Source organism: Alosa alosa, chromosome 19 (genome assembly GCF_017589495.1).
Source record: "Alosa alosa isolate M-15738 ecotype Scorff River chromosome 19, AALO_Geno_1.1, whole genome shotgun sequence".
Lineage (NCBI taxonomy): Eukaryota > Metazoa > Chordata > Actinopteri > Clupeiformes > Clupeidae > Alosa > Alosa alosa.
The window spans coordinates 16,180,032-16,196,110 of NC_063207.1; the positions used below are offsets into that span (position 1 = coordinate 16,180,032).

The 16,079-nt window shown below is 46.3% G+C and overlaps 2 protein-coding genes across 3 annotated transcripts; both read right to left on the minus strand.

Annotated features, from left to right (window-relative positions):
- Positions 1 to 152: 152 nt before the first annotated feature.
- Positions 153 to 7,400, minus strand: coch (coagulation factor C homolog, cochlin (Limulus polyphemus)). 2 transcript variants are annotated; one of them, XM_048228111.1, is made up of 12 exons: positions 7,172 to 7,400; positions 6,634 to 6,682; positions 6,330 to 6,374; positions 5,985 to 6,141; positions 5,498 to 5,631; positions 5,183 to 5,257; positions 4,996 to 5,055; positions 4,597 to 4,741; positions 4,193 to 4,299; positions 3,600 to 3,826; positions 2,161 to 2,680; positions 153 to 1,484 (listed from the first exon to the last, which is right to left on the minus strand). In XM_048228111.1, the coding sequence occupies exons 2-12, from the start codon at positions 6,665 to 6,667 to the stop codon at positions 1,312 to 1,314; spliced, it is 1,677 nt and encodes a 558-aa protein (XP_048084068.1). In that variant the 5' UTR covers positions 6,668 to 6,682; positions 7,172 to 7,400; the 3' UTR covers positions 153 to 1,311. The 2 variants fall into 2 exon arrangements, with proteins under 2 accessions (XP_048084068.1, XP_048084069.1); XM_048228112.1 differs by having other exon boundaries at positions 7,150 to 7,400.
- A 3,992-nt stretch (positions 7,401 to 11,392) lies between these two features.
- On the minus strand, positions 11,393 to 15,839 carry opn6b (opsin 6, group member b). Its single transcript, XM_048228344.1, has 6 exons — positions 15,632 to 15,839; positions 15,035 to 15,240; positions 14,402 to 14,501; positions 13,788 to 13,892; positions 13,150 to 13,370; positions 11,393 to 12,022 (listed from the first exon to the last, which is right to left on the minus strand). The coding sequence occupies exons 1-6, from the start codon at positions 15,726 to 15,728 to the stop codon at positions 11,393 to 11,395; spliced, it is 1,359 nt and encodes a 452-aa protein (XP_048084301.1). The 5' UTR covers positions 15,729 to 15,839.
- Positions 15,840 to 16,079: the final 240 nt, after the last annotated feature.

Sequence of the window (16,079 nt, forward strand, 5' to 3'; positions counted from 1 at the left end):
TCTGGTCAATACCTCATCTTGCCAGGAGTAACAGCTTATGAAAGATCGACACCATGTGATGAATGTGGACCTTTATTTCTGGAACAGTGGTGAGTGTTGACTTGGCAACTTCAGCATCAGCTGTTAGACTTTGATTGTCCATAACAAGTGGATCAAGTTGTAAAAATACCTTGTCCTTTATTGAGAGGAAAGTAATAAATTATGACAGAAATATACAATCATTACGTTGTCCCCTCCCCACCCCAGGTTCATAAAGAGCAGGTGAACATGCATATGTAAAGATGTAAAGAAACGACAAGTTTTACCTGTGTGTGTAAGGAGGCATGAGTGTCAAAGCGGCTAAAAGTAACGAGAGCACAAAAAAGCAACAGCACAGAGAACCACAAACAGCTGAGCGCTTTCCTCACCACCTTCTATTGTGAGCATCTTATTTACGACTTTGCTGTGGAAATGACATTTACTGCTGTCAGCCACACTGAATGACCAACGTGTTTTAAGTCGTGTCTCGAGGTATGAGCACTGTCGTATAACGGGGGATGGGGGTGACCTTCAGTTTGGTTTCTCAGAGCCCGTTTCTTCAGGACGGTATAAAATGTAAGCGCTCAGAGCTTGGTAGGCAACAGTGAGGCCTAGTTGTTTGGATACACATCTCAGGTAGTGAGGTCTTAAAAAATAGAGGCCAGAGTTTCTTTCAAATAGTCCCAAGAGTCGCAACAGACACAAGAGAGAAACTCTAACCTGAACACTAGCCTCACAGTTTGCCGAAATGTACAAGTATATCAGCAATAAATACATTCTGTATAACTGAGGAAAAGTTGGTTGATAATAGATAGGCCTACAGCAATGCACAAACACATTCTGAATCAAAGGTGTCTACTTTCATTGGAACGCATTTGGATCGAGCTGGCCTGTTCCACACATGCTGCAACACAAGAAACACACACACACACTCACACATAACCATATACACAAACACACAAATACCCTTAAAGAAAACCACCAAAGCAAAAAGATCTTAACATCCTTACAGAATATTAAAAAAAAAAAACACAATACTCAAATCAATCTCATGTGGACACACTTCTGTACCTTCAGTTTTAAAAAAAGGAAAAGAAATTAACTTAAAAAGCTCAGAAAACTATGCTGCGGGCCTGTATCCTACAGGTGGGGGGCTGGGGAGGTGTTGTGTGTGAAAATGCTTTCTTTACTTCTTCTCCACCCCACGTCCCACTCAAACAGTGTGTGTGTGTGTCTTACACACTGGCCTCACTCTTGGAACCCTCCGTACTCATACAGTAAAGTGTGTGCTGGCTAGTTGGCTTCGGTGAAATCCCTGCAGATGGCTTTGACCAGGGGCTGCTGGAACTGCTCGAGGCCGCTGAACTCCCGCGTGAAGAAGGTGTGCGCGTCCTTGGGCTCCGTGGCCATGGCTCGCAGGTCGTCCATGGGAGCCCAGGCTATGCCCACTGAGAACACCGTGATGCCTGGGGAAGGGACATGAGAGGGCATGAGAGGGTACATCAGAGAGGATTTGTGTGTATACACTACATAATTGCAAGAAAGGGTTCTCGACTGTTGTAGAAAGAAATGGCTGATCTTTAATGCAATATCCACATTGCCCATTATCAGCAACCATCCATCCAAAGGCACATTCTGTTTACTAATCTAATATCATTTCAAAAAGGCTAACTGAGAAAACATTGGAGAACCCTTTTGCAATTTTGTAAGAACATAATGTAATCTGAAAACTGCTGCCCAGATTTAAAAAAAAAATGCAACTGATCTCAGCTGGTATTCTGTCTATAATGCCGTTGGAATGGACATTTCTAAGTGACCGCACGTTTTTGACCAGTAGTGTATGTAGAGCCAACATTTGTACACACTGTATGTTTATGTACATTAATACAAACTATGATCCCTGGACTGGACTGGATACCTAGAAATCTTAGAATTCACTTTTGTTCCCTTTTATCTATAAAACACATACTCAGAGGACACCCTACACCCTAAGAGGACTAATAGGCTGTTCTCAAATATCCTATTACTCAAACACCCTTTAACTCAAATGACACTATACTCTGAACACTCAGGTACTGTAGAGCAGCTCAGTATATTTGTCTAACTTCCTTTGTCCTTTGTTCCCCTTGTCCCCATACATACCTTCCTTATGTGCTGCCCGTGCTGGGCCTCTCACGTCATCATAGGACTGTCCGTCTGTCACCACGATCAGGAAGTTCCTCCCCCTGCCGCCGGGCCTCTTGTTGGTGAACAGGTTCCTGATGGCATAGGTGATGGCGTCGCCGGTGGCCGTTCCTCCGCTCATGTACGGGATCCCGCGGAGCGCGCGCAGGTTCTGCTCCTTGGTGGCGTACTGGCCGAAGCCGAACTCCAGGCGCTGGTCGTAGGTGAACTGGACGGCGCCCACGCGCGTGCCCACGTCGGACACCTCGTAGGTGCCGGCCACCGACGCGATGAAGTCCAGCATGAGGCGGAAGTTGCCCTCGCCCACGCTGCTGGAGCCGTCGATGAGGAAGCCCAGGTTGACGGAGTTGTAGCAGGTGCGGCTGCACAGCATCTGGTCGATGGAGCACAGCTTCTGGCCCAGGGGCTTGATGAACTTGGTGGTGCTGAACCAACTGGGCATGCTCAGTGTGAAGAAGCCGTTGTCTTTGCACACAGACTGGCATGACACACGCATAAAGACTTAGATATATACAGGTGAAGGAACCAAGCAGTCATAAAGACTTAGATATGGATCATGATCACAACACACACACACACACACACACACACACACACACACACACACACACACACACACACACACACACACACACACACACACACACACACACACACACACACACACACACACACACACACACACACACACACACACACACACACACATTACATTTAGCAGACACTTCTTGACCAAAGTGACTTACCGTGGCCCACTGGTTAACACTCTGGACTTGTAACCGGAGGGTTGCCGGTTCGAGCCCCGACCATTGTGCTTCACCTCACTGTGTGCTGTTTGTGTTTCACTAATTCACTGATTGGGTTAAATGCAGAGACCAAATTTCTCTCATGGGATCAAAAAAGTATATATACTTACTTAATATATACTTATATTACAAGGGATCACATTGTCCCCGGAGCAACTTGGGGTTAAGTGCCTTGCTCTTAAGTGAAAAGCCTCAAAATCAAATTCTTTTAGCACTGAGAAGAGTGTAGAAGACTGAATGCTGACCAGACTCTCTAACAATAGCTTTAAGAGCTGCTGATGTCAAAGCCTATAAAGGTGAGCCCAGTGCTGCAAGCAACTCTGCACTTTGTGCTGCAGTAACCATGATTTGTCTGCACCATGATTAATGACTCTGTGGCCTCTGGTCTGCTGTGCTCCCTTATGATGAGTGTGTGCACTGCCACTGCTGTCATTCCTCCTGCACACACACATGCGCACGCACGCACGCACACGCACACACACACACGCACACACACACACACACACACACACACACACACACACACACACACACACACACACACACACACACACACACGCGCGCGCACACGCATAATCATTCTTCATTCACCTTCTTCATGTAGTCGGGGTCGCTGACCATGCTGACTTCCTCGGGGCTGGGCTTGGCCACGGTCACCATGAACACATTGATGCCCGAGTCGCGCGCCAGCACGGCCGCCTCCTCCAGGCTGTCCGAGGGCCAGCCATCCACCAGCGCCACGATCACCCGCGGGTGCCCGCGACGCACACCCAACTCCGAGCTGAAGAACGTCTCCACGGTGTGTGTGATGGCTTTACCTGCGAGCACCATTCACATATGCCTTTATAAGCATCTCCATAGCTATAGAAAAAAAAGAGTTCTTATCCTTCTCTCTTCATTTTTCATTCCCTAATCCCTACTCTACGTGACTTGCATTAATTAGATTACTTATATGAAGACAAATCACGTTTTAATACCCTCACATCTTACAAAAGTGCAAAAATGAATGCTTTTCAAAGCCGTTAGCTGTGAAGTTGAGATTTTCTGCCAGACACCACAGTCAAGCTGTCTGTCACACAGGTGAGAAGTCATATGGGATGAATGAGGAAGACACACACACACACACACACACACACACACACACACACACGCACACATGCACGTAATCAAGAGTGTTTCCAGACCTGTGTTGGTGTTGCCACCCATGAAGGCAATCTCTTTAATGGCAAAGAGCACATCTTTGGGTTGAGTGTAGTTAGTCAGAAAAAACTCTGTGCGAGGCATGTCACTGCAGAGAGGGAGACGAGAGAGGTTACTCCCCTAATGGCCACAAACGTAACTCATGATCTCATTTCAGTATACACAGTCACACCTTACGCAATGCAAACACTCACAAACAGACAAACTCACAAGTTCATACAGTCTGCTCTAACCAACACAAGCGGGTCAATCCAAAAGACAACTTGCAACTTGTAAATTCTCATATTCAATTCTACCTTTTATTTCTTTTCTTCTCACTCTACCTTTGTCTCATACACACACACACACACACACACACACACACACACACACACACACACACACACTGGCCTGGACCACTCCCAGATGAGGGCCGTTCTCCCCGACACGCAGCAGCATTGAAAGTTTGCTGATGAAGTTCTTCTGCAGGATGAAGCGCCGACGCCCGATGTTGGAGCTGCCGTCCAGAAGCACAGCCATGTCCACCTGGCAGTCTGCCCCACAACACACCAGAAGAGCATGTGACCCATGTATACTTTTCCAGGAGTCAATATTCACAGTTGTCATACTGTAATAATATTACATTAACAACCACTAATCCCAAATTGGCCAGTTATAACATCAAATGGATATATTTCTCCAGTTTATCCACATCATGTCTACTACTACATCTATTAGTTCATCTACAGTGCATCTCTCTGGTCAGGGTCTGTCTTTCTCAGTCTAGGCCTGTCTAACCAGTACCCACCTCTGTTTCCCTGTAAGGTGGGCTTCTTGGTTGGCTTCTTCACCATTGGGACTTTCTTCACTGAAAGAAACAGATTGCTATTTATATGTAATATAAGGACTTCTAAACGCGCGCGTGCGTGTGCGTGTGCGTGTGCGTGTGTGCGTGTGTGTGTGTGTGTGCGCGTGTGTGTGTGCGCGTGTTGTACCTGGACCTGGTCCTGGTGGCACAGGTGCAGCAGTGCTGGTCTGACTGGAAACCTCCAGTGGTGGACTCATCCATTCTTAATAGCATAATTAAGACAAATAATGCAAATAAGAAAGGAAAAATATGACTGAAAAATCCTAGTTATCTCATTCAGACAAAAAGTCAATCCCTCTGCAAAATAATATTGCATAATGTATGACGGTGTGCTGGCTATCATGAAGGCTATATGCAATATGTGAAGAGCAACAGTTCGCTACACATGACGAAGAAGAAACAGACAAGGTGCAGAGATAGCTTGTGAAATGTCTCCCCCTACTGGTAACACTGAAAGATGCAGTCCATTTGGAGAGCGGCTGAGAATGCACTCCGTGTGAGTAGGAGGCGAGGTAATTGCTTCTGCCTTGCAGCTTGTGCACCATCAGGGACCCGCCAGAGGTCCCGATAACTCCTCTAGAAGACACATCAAAGGAGGAATAGAGAACAAATAGCATTACCTGAGGTAGCAAATTGAGCTCCCTTTACATGGCAGTGTACAGAAATGCGCGTCTAAGACGAAACCACATTTTCTCTTTTACAGCAAAACATGTATTTAAAATAAATGTATTATGTATATGTACGAATAATAGTTATGGAGACAGCAAGCTATCATATAACTATAACGTTTCAAAGTGGTTACAGACGGGTATCTTACTCGCCACAGTAACAATATGGATCTATTTTCTAAGTCTTTAAAAATGTTCTTGTGGTCAGTTTAATTATATATATTTTTAATTATATGCTAGAGTTAAAATCATAACGCTTACCTGTGGGTTGCTGCACCACACACACTAGACACAGACGCGTAGACTCCCGTGCCGAAAACGGAGGCTTTGTACTGTGAACAGTCAGCTGGACACAGCACGATCTGGCGCGTTTCTGTCAGGTCGGCTCCGCGTGTCGTGCAGGTGATGGGCATTGGCACTAGTACGCACAAGAGACCAAGTCAGGGGGAATTATGTCTATCGCCCATTCAGCTTCATTTTACACTTTGTAAGAAGTCGAGGACATTAAATAATCTGATCTACTACATATCACACTCATGCGTAATAGCCAAATACTGCGTCTCAAATAACAGCTCACAATTTTTCCAAAATAAATGAAAATATTACCAGTAGATTCCGATCCATACGCATTGCCAAAGAAGGACAAAAAGCCTACACAAAAGAAAAAAAACTTGAGTTTTACTTCTAAAGAAACTCAAGCTAAGGAACAGGGAGATTTAAGAACATCACAGCAGTGATAGGCTCAATATTTGAAAGGAACACTGCAAAAACGACAGGTAGTCTACTGTACATGACCACTCTGTCGATACGAGCATAGATTAATTTGCACAGACAAGCGAGAACTGTTTCAATGTACATTTCTGGTTAATAAATGCAGGCTTCAGCTGTTTTTAGAGAAGAGAACTCATACCCAGCAGATGAAGAACAAGAGACCACAGCAACATGTTGAGAGCAAACTCCTACAGAAAAAAAAATGAAAATAGAAACAGAACATATAATCAGCACAAATATCCTATGAAAGAAAGCATAGGCGTTACCAACTTATTCGGCCTTAAAACAGCCCTGAATTAACAGACAAGAACTTTTAATAATGGAGATAAATGAGAAAGATCCCTTTCACGCTGGCCGGATTTCTACATATTTGCATTCACATGGTGAACAGCAGTGCACTAAATCAGCTTGGTTACGTATGAAAACATTTTCTCAGTTTAGACATTATTAAAAGTAGTATGGAAGTTCATTCAATTAAAAAAATAATAATTCTACATCCCTCCATTCAGTCGAGCCCCAGACCCATCAGAGACACCTGCAGCTCAGTGTAACCTGATCCCTCCCCTTTAGCTCTGCTGTGGAACAGCATCAGCGTGCATGGGAAGAGTGCAGCTGGATGAGAGTGAGCAAAACAGACTAGAAACAGCCTCCCCACCTCAAAAAAAGCCCCAGCTTACAGATAGCAGATGAGACACAACTTCTTTTGGGACACCCTTAGAGTTCACGCTCACTGAGGAGAAGGCTGTTTTTTGTCCTCCTTTAGTTCTTTTTTCGTTGATTCAAAAAAAAGGAGGGAGATCAGACTTATATTCCTTTTGGTCCTGGTGTTCCTGGGATGAGTGGGCTGCAGAGAAGCTCGTCCGTCCCTTTAAATAACGACCCCACACACATCCCACTGAGTCTCTGTGACAACGTCAGCAGAGGCGGGCCCGTTGGCCCGCCGGGCTGTGAGGATGTCCAGACACTGAAGAGCTTCAAGAGTGAAGAGCCTATTATTCAACAGGTCAGTTATACCTTCACAGGCACAGCAGACAGTAGATATTAGCAAATATTAGAGACAAATTTGTACACGGGCACTGTGTGTCTAATAGGTTTATTTTGGTGGTGGGGGGGGATTTCAGAGGCAAGAGGTATTTTGGCCCCAAGTGAAAAGAGTTGATAAGGTAGAGGTGGAATCAAAAACAACACTCAAATTAAGTCTGTGATCAAACTCTACTGTGCAATAACAAATGAGCAATAATGAGCCAATAGAACCGATCTGCTTTGATAGGGGCTTTCAGATCTCTGTGTCTAATGTCTGTTAACTCCCATTTCTTCATCCTCCAGCTTCCCCCCCTCTCCATTAATCAGCAGTTGCTAAGATGACAAAGCAAATCCATCCTCTCCTTCAAATAACAACGCCGGCTCAAGTGCTAGGCACCAGAGAGCCCCACTTACATAACGGGCCCTTTTGCACGAGGGGATCCAATCCCAGATCAAATTAGCTTCATCAGATGGAGGAGCCGGTCCAGGAGCCCGTTTTGGGGCGCCTTTAGCCGAGGCCCTTCTGCGTATATTGACTCCGCTCTTGGCGTCCTGTGAGCGACGCAGGCCCTGTTTACAGTGGCAGCCGCTGACCAGGGCTTCTGTATGCTGATTAAGTTGCGGAGGAAGTTGCTGTTGGCGAGCGCCAACCTGCCCATCCTCCTGCCCGCCACCGAAGGGGCCTTTTGAAGTGCACACACACCCCGTCGGTCGCGGGCAGAGTCACGGACACCCGAGAGGAATGTTTTGGTCCTTCTAGAACAGCCTTCTCATTGTAGTGATTTTGGGCACATGGGTAATTGATCATTATTTTTGGGGGGAGAGAAAGCATCCTGGACCCGGACACTTAATAATACTAATAATAACAATCAGACTTAGAGACAGACCAATACAACACCCATTGTCCTGCTCGGTGTGTGTTATGTGTGTGTCTTGGCCCACGCTTGGTTGCTTTGATCACAACCAACACCCCCATCTTTGGATGGGGGATGGGGCTTCTATCCTGGAGCTATCTCTCATTGTAAAAACATTAATAAGGATAATAATAACAGAGCTCCTGCTGGCTCCTGCCAGACCCTAGTCAGGAAGAGGGGGGAGAGTTCTCTCTCTCTCTCTCTCTCTCTGTCGCTCTTTTTTGTGAGAAGACTAAGAGGAGGAGGTTCAATTTCTCAAGAAGGCAGGTGATCATCACAAGGGGAAGCTGGCAGTAATCTGTGGACCATGGAAGGTGTGAGTGTGTGTGTGCGTACGTGCGTGCGTGCATGTGTGTGTGTGTGTGTGTGGTGGAGGATGAAGAGGAAGGTGAGTTGAGTGGAAGTGACACACTCCTCTCTGTGCAGGCCAAACACACCCCCAGTTCCCCCTCACGTTTCTCCCCATGTGAGTAGGGCTCGGAGGCCCAGTGTGTGTCTCAGGAAGCAAGCAAGAGGCTATGCTTTAGAACTACACTCAAACACACACACACACACACACACACACGCACGCACACATACAAACACATACACACACACATAGACACAGACAGACACAAACGCACACACATAGACACAGACTGACACACACACACACACACACACACACTTTCTTTCTAACTCTCTCTCTCTCTCTCTCACACACACACACGGAGAGAAAATTATACAGACTAAGCACACTTCAACAATGACTGAAGGCTTGACTGAAGGCACTGGTGGTTCATGGTGATACACACAGCACCACTTCAACAACAAGGGAATTAAGAACCTTCAATCTGTGGAAGGAGGTTCATATACCCCTCTGAACATAACCTACACCTGTACCTAGGCCTACACAATATGCAATCTTAATATGAAATCCATATTCTCTACAGTTTAGCTCTTTGCCTGTGGTAACTAGCCAGTCACACCTTTATCCAAAAACACCAGTCAGACATTTTACAAACAATATAATAAGTCAAGACTCCTTGCTGTGCAGACAAACTACACCCTGTGCACATTTAATTTTTATCTAACAGTCATCTGGCCAACTGTGTGCACTTATGAATAAGTTTGTTGTGTCACGTGTGTGTGTGTGTGTGTGTGTGTGTGTGTGTGTTAGACAGGACTGCCCTAGCACAGAGGGTCAGTGGTGGGGACCTCCTGGTGTGCTATTGTCTGCTTGTCTGGACCCATTACAGCACACTGAAATTCCTGCTAACTCCGCGCTATGTCGGAGAAGTCAAAACAGGGATGAAGTATTTTGCTGTTTGTGGATTACAGTATAACCAGGATACACAGGAGAGAAAATTGGCTTTTTACTTTAATGATTAACTTCTCTCAAGCCTGGACGGTTAACCCGCACTGACAGGTTCGACGACCACCATAGTCAAATGTCTTTTCCAGCTTTTTTTCCCCCCTTCGATGTTCAGTTTCTGGAATAGTGAAAATGCTAAACCACCTTTTAATCTTTACTAATAGCCTCACTGAGGGACATGGTGATACTTCACTTTGAAACGCGGGTTTATTTTACACACCTGGCCCTGGCTAGAGTCAATGTTATTGTTGAACAAAATCCCCTTACCTTATTTCCTGAATCCCTGTAGCTAAAGGATATTTTGGGAATTAACACTGAATTCTATTATGCTGCACTGCTCTTTGGGAAGCCACTGATAAAATGCTAATAGAGACATATGAATAGCTGGTTTATGTACATGTATGAATATGGTAAGCAGCTCAATTTTTAGTGCATAGATCGGTGAATGTTCCTGAAACTTTTGTTTGAGGTGGAAAGACTTTTCTCAAGCTCAGTCAAGCGAGGGCAGGTCCCAGATTAGCGACTTTGGGGCAGTCTTGGCTCTCTCTCGCTCTCATTATTTTCACAGAGAAGGACACCCAAGGACAGCTGACTCTCTAAGCTATGTCCCTTGTCCAAAGCTGATTCTTTTGGATTCACTTCAAGGCAATTTCAAGTTGTCATCACATACATGGACATACTTTTCGAGACTGTTGTCACATAAATAAGTGCGAGAAGACTTTATCCAAAAAGCTAAGTTCTTTGTCAAAATATAAGCTTGTGAGAACTGTCAACACTGAAGATTTGTTTGGACTTGTTTGTAGCACATACATCCTGAAAAACGTTGAGGACCACACACACATACACACACACACACAAAGACAAAGGCACGCACGCACGCACGCACGCACGGCAGCAAAGTGGAAGTGAATTTAAGAGATTTCTTAATAATTTCTTAATTTCTTAAATAATTCAGATGCATACATCCCTCATCTCTTCACAGTGGGCTATGGCCCTTTTAAGTGTAAAGCACATTAGCACAAGCACACTAAGCCTACTCATAATAAGGCCTAGTGAATAAGAAAAATATAAAATATATATTAAATATATATATAATCATGCTTTAAAATATATTTAAAGCATGATTATAAATGGGACAGGGGTTGTCTTGAATAGATGATTGCCAGTGTCTGAGGGGGGACACACTATGTTACAATCACAATGCAGCAACCTGATCCAGAAAACACATCTCCAGTTGTATGGAGCTTTTACATTATAAAAGACATCATCAAGTAGCTGCTTTAGAAAGGAGAAAATATTGAAAGAGGTGGGGGGTGGGGGGGGGGGGGTCCAACAAAGAAATATGTTACCGAGGTGGTGGCTGCAAATGATGTTATGACTGTTTTACACTGATTATGGATTGTGCCAGTGTTGTGTAGTGCATGAAAACCTTATTACAAAGATCATAATCATACAATTTAAGGTCAATAACAGGGATAAATGGGAGTTGCTCTGTAGTAAGTGGTTATGATGGTGATATGTTGGTTTGGTATGATGTTTTGTATTTGGTATGATTTATTTGGTGTGGTTTACTGTGTTTGATATTATGGGATGTGTAGCTCCAGTCCTCACAGGCGCCCAGTGTTGCTGGGTCGGCGTTTGAAGCTGTGAAGAGTGGGGGGACCACTGGGGCCCACCAGGGGGCTCCGCTGATAGTCTGTCTGGGGGTTTCCCATCTCCACTTGCTCCCTCTCCCCCTCAACGCCCACCCTTCGCTCCTCGTTCTCTCCTCCCACGCCCGCCTCCCTCTCCGGGGGCGCGCCGCTGTCACTCCAGCTGCGGCCCAACTCCACCCCAGAGTCCAGCCCGCTGTCAAGGAGGGTCTCGTCCCCGGGCACCGACTCCTTGAAGCGATCGAGGTTGACCTGCACCTTGTCCGGCGCCAAGCCCAGCGGGCGGTGACCGCCGCCACCACCACCACCCCGGCCCTCCCTACCGTCCTCCTGCGGGACCGGCGAGCCGTGGCCCAGGCGATCCAGGGGCCGGCGCAGGCAGTGGAAGAGCTCGGCCAGGTCAGTGCGGAACTTAGCGCTGAGGCCCATGTAGATGAAGGGGTTGTAGAAGCTGGCCGACTTGGCGAAGAGGCTGGCCAGGAGCCCGGTGAGCGGCGGCACTTGGTAGCCCAGTGCTGACCACATGGAGATGACGGCGTACGGTGACCACGCCAGCAGGAAGGCCGCACACAGCAGCAGAGACACCTGCAGAGAGGTAGATAGAGGAGAGAGAAAGAGGAGGAGTGAGAGAGAGAGAGAGAGAGAGAGAGAGAGAGAGAGAGAGAGAGAGAGAGAGAGAGAGAGAGAGAGAGAGAGAGAGAGAGAGAGAGAGAGAGAGAGAGAGAGAGAGAAAGGTTAGACTGTAAACAGGGGAGAGGAGGGGAGACCAGATGAGAGGAGGAGGGAGGAGAGAGAAAAGTAGCAGGAAAGACACCTGCGGAGAAGCACTGGGAGATGCACTCAATAAGATGGGAGGATACAGAGAGTGGGAGGAGGACAAGAGAATAAAAGAACCGTGGAGAAAACAGGAGAGAGGGAGTCTAGGGAGGAGAAGAAACTCAGGATAATGGACTCTCCAGCTCAGGACAGTTATGTGGATGGGGTGGTGATTTCCCCTCATCATCATCAAAGAGTCAGAAGTGTTAATCATGGTTGTGTGGCTATGCGGAGCTCTGTTTGTGTAACACAGTCTCATTCCACTGATGGTGAACACATATTGTATACAAGTAAAAAGCAGGTCAGAACCCTTAAAAGTGGAAAAAAGACAGCTAGAGAAATTAAAAATAAATAATTTTACAAGATTTTTTTTACTGGTGAGTAAAACAGTGTTCTTTGAGGCATAAACTTGCCATACATTTCACAAAAAGGATTCTACAAAGAACACTTATTCAGACAGTTCTACGAGCAACCTGGCTGGACATCTTAGGTGCCGTCCTCCCCTGAGAGGAGATGAGGTACCTGTGTTATGCCCCTCCTTCCCTGAGAGAGGAGATGAGGTACCTGTGTTACGGTTCTCCTCCCCTGAGAGAGGAGATGAGGTACCTGTGTTATGCCCCTCCTCCCCTGAGAGAGGAGATGAGGTACCTGTGTTACGGTTCTCCTCCCCTGAGAGAGGAGATGAGGTACCTGTGTTATGCCCCTCCTCCCCTGAGAGAGGAGATGAGGTACCGGTGTTACGGTTCTCCTCCCCTGAGAGAGGAGATGAGGTACCTGTGTTATGCCCCTCCTCACCTGAGAGAGGAGATGAGGTACCTGTGTTATGGTTCTCCTCCCGAGAGAGGAGATGAGGTACCTGTGTTATGGTTCTCCTCCCGAGAGAGGAGATGAGGTACCTGTGTTATGCCTCTCTCGATCTTCTTCTGCCGCTCGCTGACCTTCCCCTGGCAGTTCCTGTGGCTGGCGCTGACCATGCGCATGATGGACACGTAAGTGAACACGATGACGGAAATGGGCAGGAAGAAGTTGAAGAGGAAGATGAGGATGACGTAGAGCCGGTAGGCCACGGAGAACCTGGCCTGCGCCCAGTCGATCTCACACGTGCCGTACCTGCGGGCTGCAGAGTGAAGAGGAGAGACCACGCCTCTTCAATACTCATGTCAATATGTCAAATCATGTCAATGTCAATATGTCGAATAAATGCTGTTGTGTCTTCCTTTGAAGACATTAACAGTATACTGTAACTGTGAGGCATTTTATTTGTTTTACAATTCCAACATGTAGACAACTGTTTATGAAGGAATGCTGTACTGGTTATGAGGTGCTACCTGCACTGGAATGATCCAACTGAATGACAGAATGATCAAACAAAAGATGGAAAGTTGCCAGGTAACAAGGATTAACTGGAGCTACAGGGACCTAACAGAGGACAAGAGAACCTCTTGTGTAAAGTATGGAGAGTGGAAAGAGGTAGGGAGAGCTGCCCTCAGGCCATGAGGAGATGGACATGCCGTTGGTTCATTGGCTCCTTTACCTTTGTAGCTCCCCCATCCAAACAGTGGAGCTCCTGACCAGAAGAGGGAGGAGAGCCAGATGACACCAATCGCAATGAAGATGTTAAACCTGTTGATGTGGTGGGCTGCAGCACCAGAGAAACAGGATTAGAAGTTTCAGGAGAGGACTCTGAAAACAAGAACTGGATACATCCTTAATGCCCCAGGTCAGTAGAGCGCACTAAAGCTACACTTTCTTAAAGTCGAGAGTTCAACCATCTGTGATAAAGCAATGGTAAACATTTAGCTTAAAACACATCTGATCGAATCAAATTAATGTTGGGGTTTCACTATTTTGATCGACATATTGCCTTGGTTTGATTTGTGTTTTTTTTTCACTTTCTGTTTAATTGACTTAAGCGTTTCCCACATCATGAGCACGTCCACTCTCTCCTGCGAACCCCCCGAGACCATAGTCCAGTGGTCAGCGGTCCGCCGGGAGAGAGAGAGAGAGAGAGAGAGAGAGAGAGGGGGGAAGCACCTCCGGGCCACTAACCCCATTTGGCCTCACTCATGCACCTGCATGCGGCTTACAGACCACAGGGGGAGGAGAAGGGATTTCTTGGCATAGGGAGTGGGATGCTGGCATGCGTACCGTGGTGCGGCTGGCATCCTTTGATGTAGCGAACGACACTGATGGCTGTCAGCGTGTTGATGCTGATGAGGCCAAAGAGCAGAATTAGGAAGCCATCCACCTGGAACACACAAACAAACCCTGAAATTAGGACATCTCTATCTATCTATCTACCTATTCCACTTTCTCTCACTATCTTATCTATCTATCTATCTATCTATCTCTCTCTCTCTCTCTGTGTTCATAAGCTCTGAGGATGGGGCAGCAGTGCTAGCGACATCACCTCGCTCTGCCCTGCTGCTCTGTGCCAGCCTGGCCAGGTAGATTAGAGGATAAGGAGGAACATGGTGCATCTCTGGTGCAATGAGAAACTCCTGCCCATCTGTTCACTGTCTGATCTAGCACATGTGATTGGGATTCTAGTGTACGGGAGGAAAGATTAGGTAGCAAACACAAACAATTCCTTGGAGTTGATAGTCTCTAGTCAGTATGTACTATTCCCCTAGTTTCTAGACTTCATCGTATATTCATAGTCTCAGAATAATATTTGGAACTTTCAATCCATGCACAACCTCAAAGTGCTTCTTTTTAAGACTCTGAGGATGAAATAGGAATCACATATCAAACTAAATATGCTGTGACTAATAGCTTTACCTGGCAGGTCCAGAAGGTTTGGAAGAGATACCCATCATCCCTGAAGACGTTGAAGACCTCTAGGATGCCCCGGGAGTATCCAAACATAGCAATCCCAGCATCAGATAAGGCCAGGTTGAGGGTGAGAAAGTCCTGGGCTTGGAGTGTGTGCAACCGCTTGGTCAACAGTAAAATCACCACCCCATTGCCAAGCCAAGACAGCCACCCTAAAAAAAGCAAAATAATCACTCACATCGGTCAAGGAGGTTTATATCAAAAGACATTCCTGTTTTCCCCGCTTGTCCTTTCTCTGAAGTTCACCATCAACAGGGATTGTTTCTTCAGGAGCTTTGAAGTAAAGCTTCAAAGAGTAGGTAAGGCTTCTCTCAAGCCTTCCCACTCTTGGTGGGTATTCTGTATTATGGGTGAAGCACTATGTAATTTTGCAAACATACCATACATACCTGTACATCTAAAAACGGACCCCATCTATCCTAAAGTCGTCTATACATCTACCCTAAAGTCTATACGTCTCAAACATCAATTTTGGTATCCATTTGGTAATAAGAAACTCACACACACACAGCAGATGAATTGATTGAAAAGTTTGGGCATTACCCAGTATGAGTAGATAGATTCCTATGGCCGTTTCTCCCTCGTCCGATACGCGGTACACCGACAGGTTTGCCCTCAGGTTGTCTTGGAGATCCATCATCAGGGTGCCCTTGAGCTTTTGAGCAAGCGTTTGTGTTTCTTTGAGAACCACTATTAGGATGCACTCATTTCAGACAGTTGGTCTCCGTTCCCACAGCTATGCTCCAGTGTTCTAACCCAACTAAACACAACAAACAAGGTAAATTAGAGGTCTGCTTGTCCCTTTGGATAGCTTAGCAGTAGCAGGTGTTGCTGGAGGTGTGTGTGTGGGAGGGAGGGGAGTGTCGCTACTGGCCTTAATCTATCCCATAAGGTAAAGCCATCTGGAGCGGCCATACAGATGCAATGGCAGTGCTACATTAATCCCTTAATCCTGTCAAGGCATGAGGCCGTCAGGTCGACGGCGAGGTTT

What these genes read in the sequence shown, in the direction of transcription:
- coch (XM_048228111.1), bottom strand. Translation starts at nt 6,667, where the DNA reads ATGTTGCTGTGGTCTCTTGTTCTTCATCTGCTGG. An exon ending in TGCATCTTTCAGTGTTACCA is followed by an intron (nt 5,258 to 5,497) that starts GTAGGGGGAGAC and finishes TATGCTATTAAG; the next exon opens with AATGGATGAGTCCACCACTG. An exon ending in ACCCCGACTACATGAAGAAG is followed by an intron (nt 2,681 to 3,599) that starts GTGAATGAAGAA and finishes GTGTCATGCCAG; the next exon opens with TCTGTGTGCAAAGACAACGG.
- opn6b (XM_048228344.1), bottom strand. Translation starts at nt 15,728, where the DNA reads ATGATGGATCTCCAAGACAACCTGAGGGCAAACCTGTCGGTGTACCGC. An exon ending in AATCTATCTACTCATACTGG is followed by an intron (nt 15,241 to 15,631) that starts GTAATGCCCAAA and finishes TGCTTTTTTTAG; the next exon opens with GGTGGCTGTCTTGGCTTGGC. An exon ending in AGGATGCCAGCCGCACCACG is followed by an intron (nt 13,893 to 14,401) that starts GTACGCATGCCA and finishes CTGGTGCTGCAG; the next exon opens with CCCACCACATCAACAGGTTT.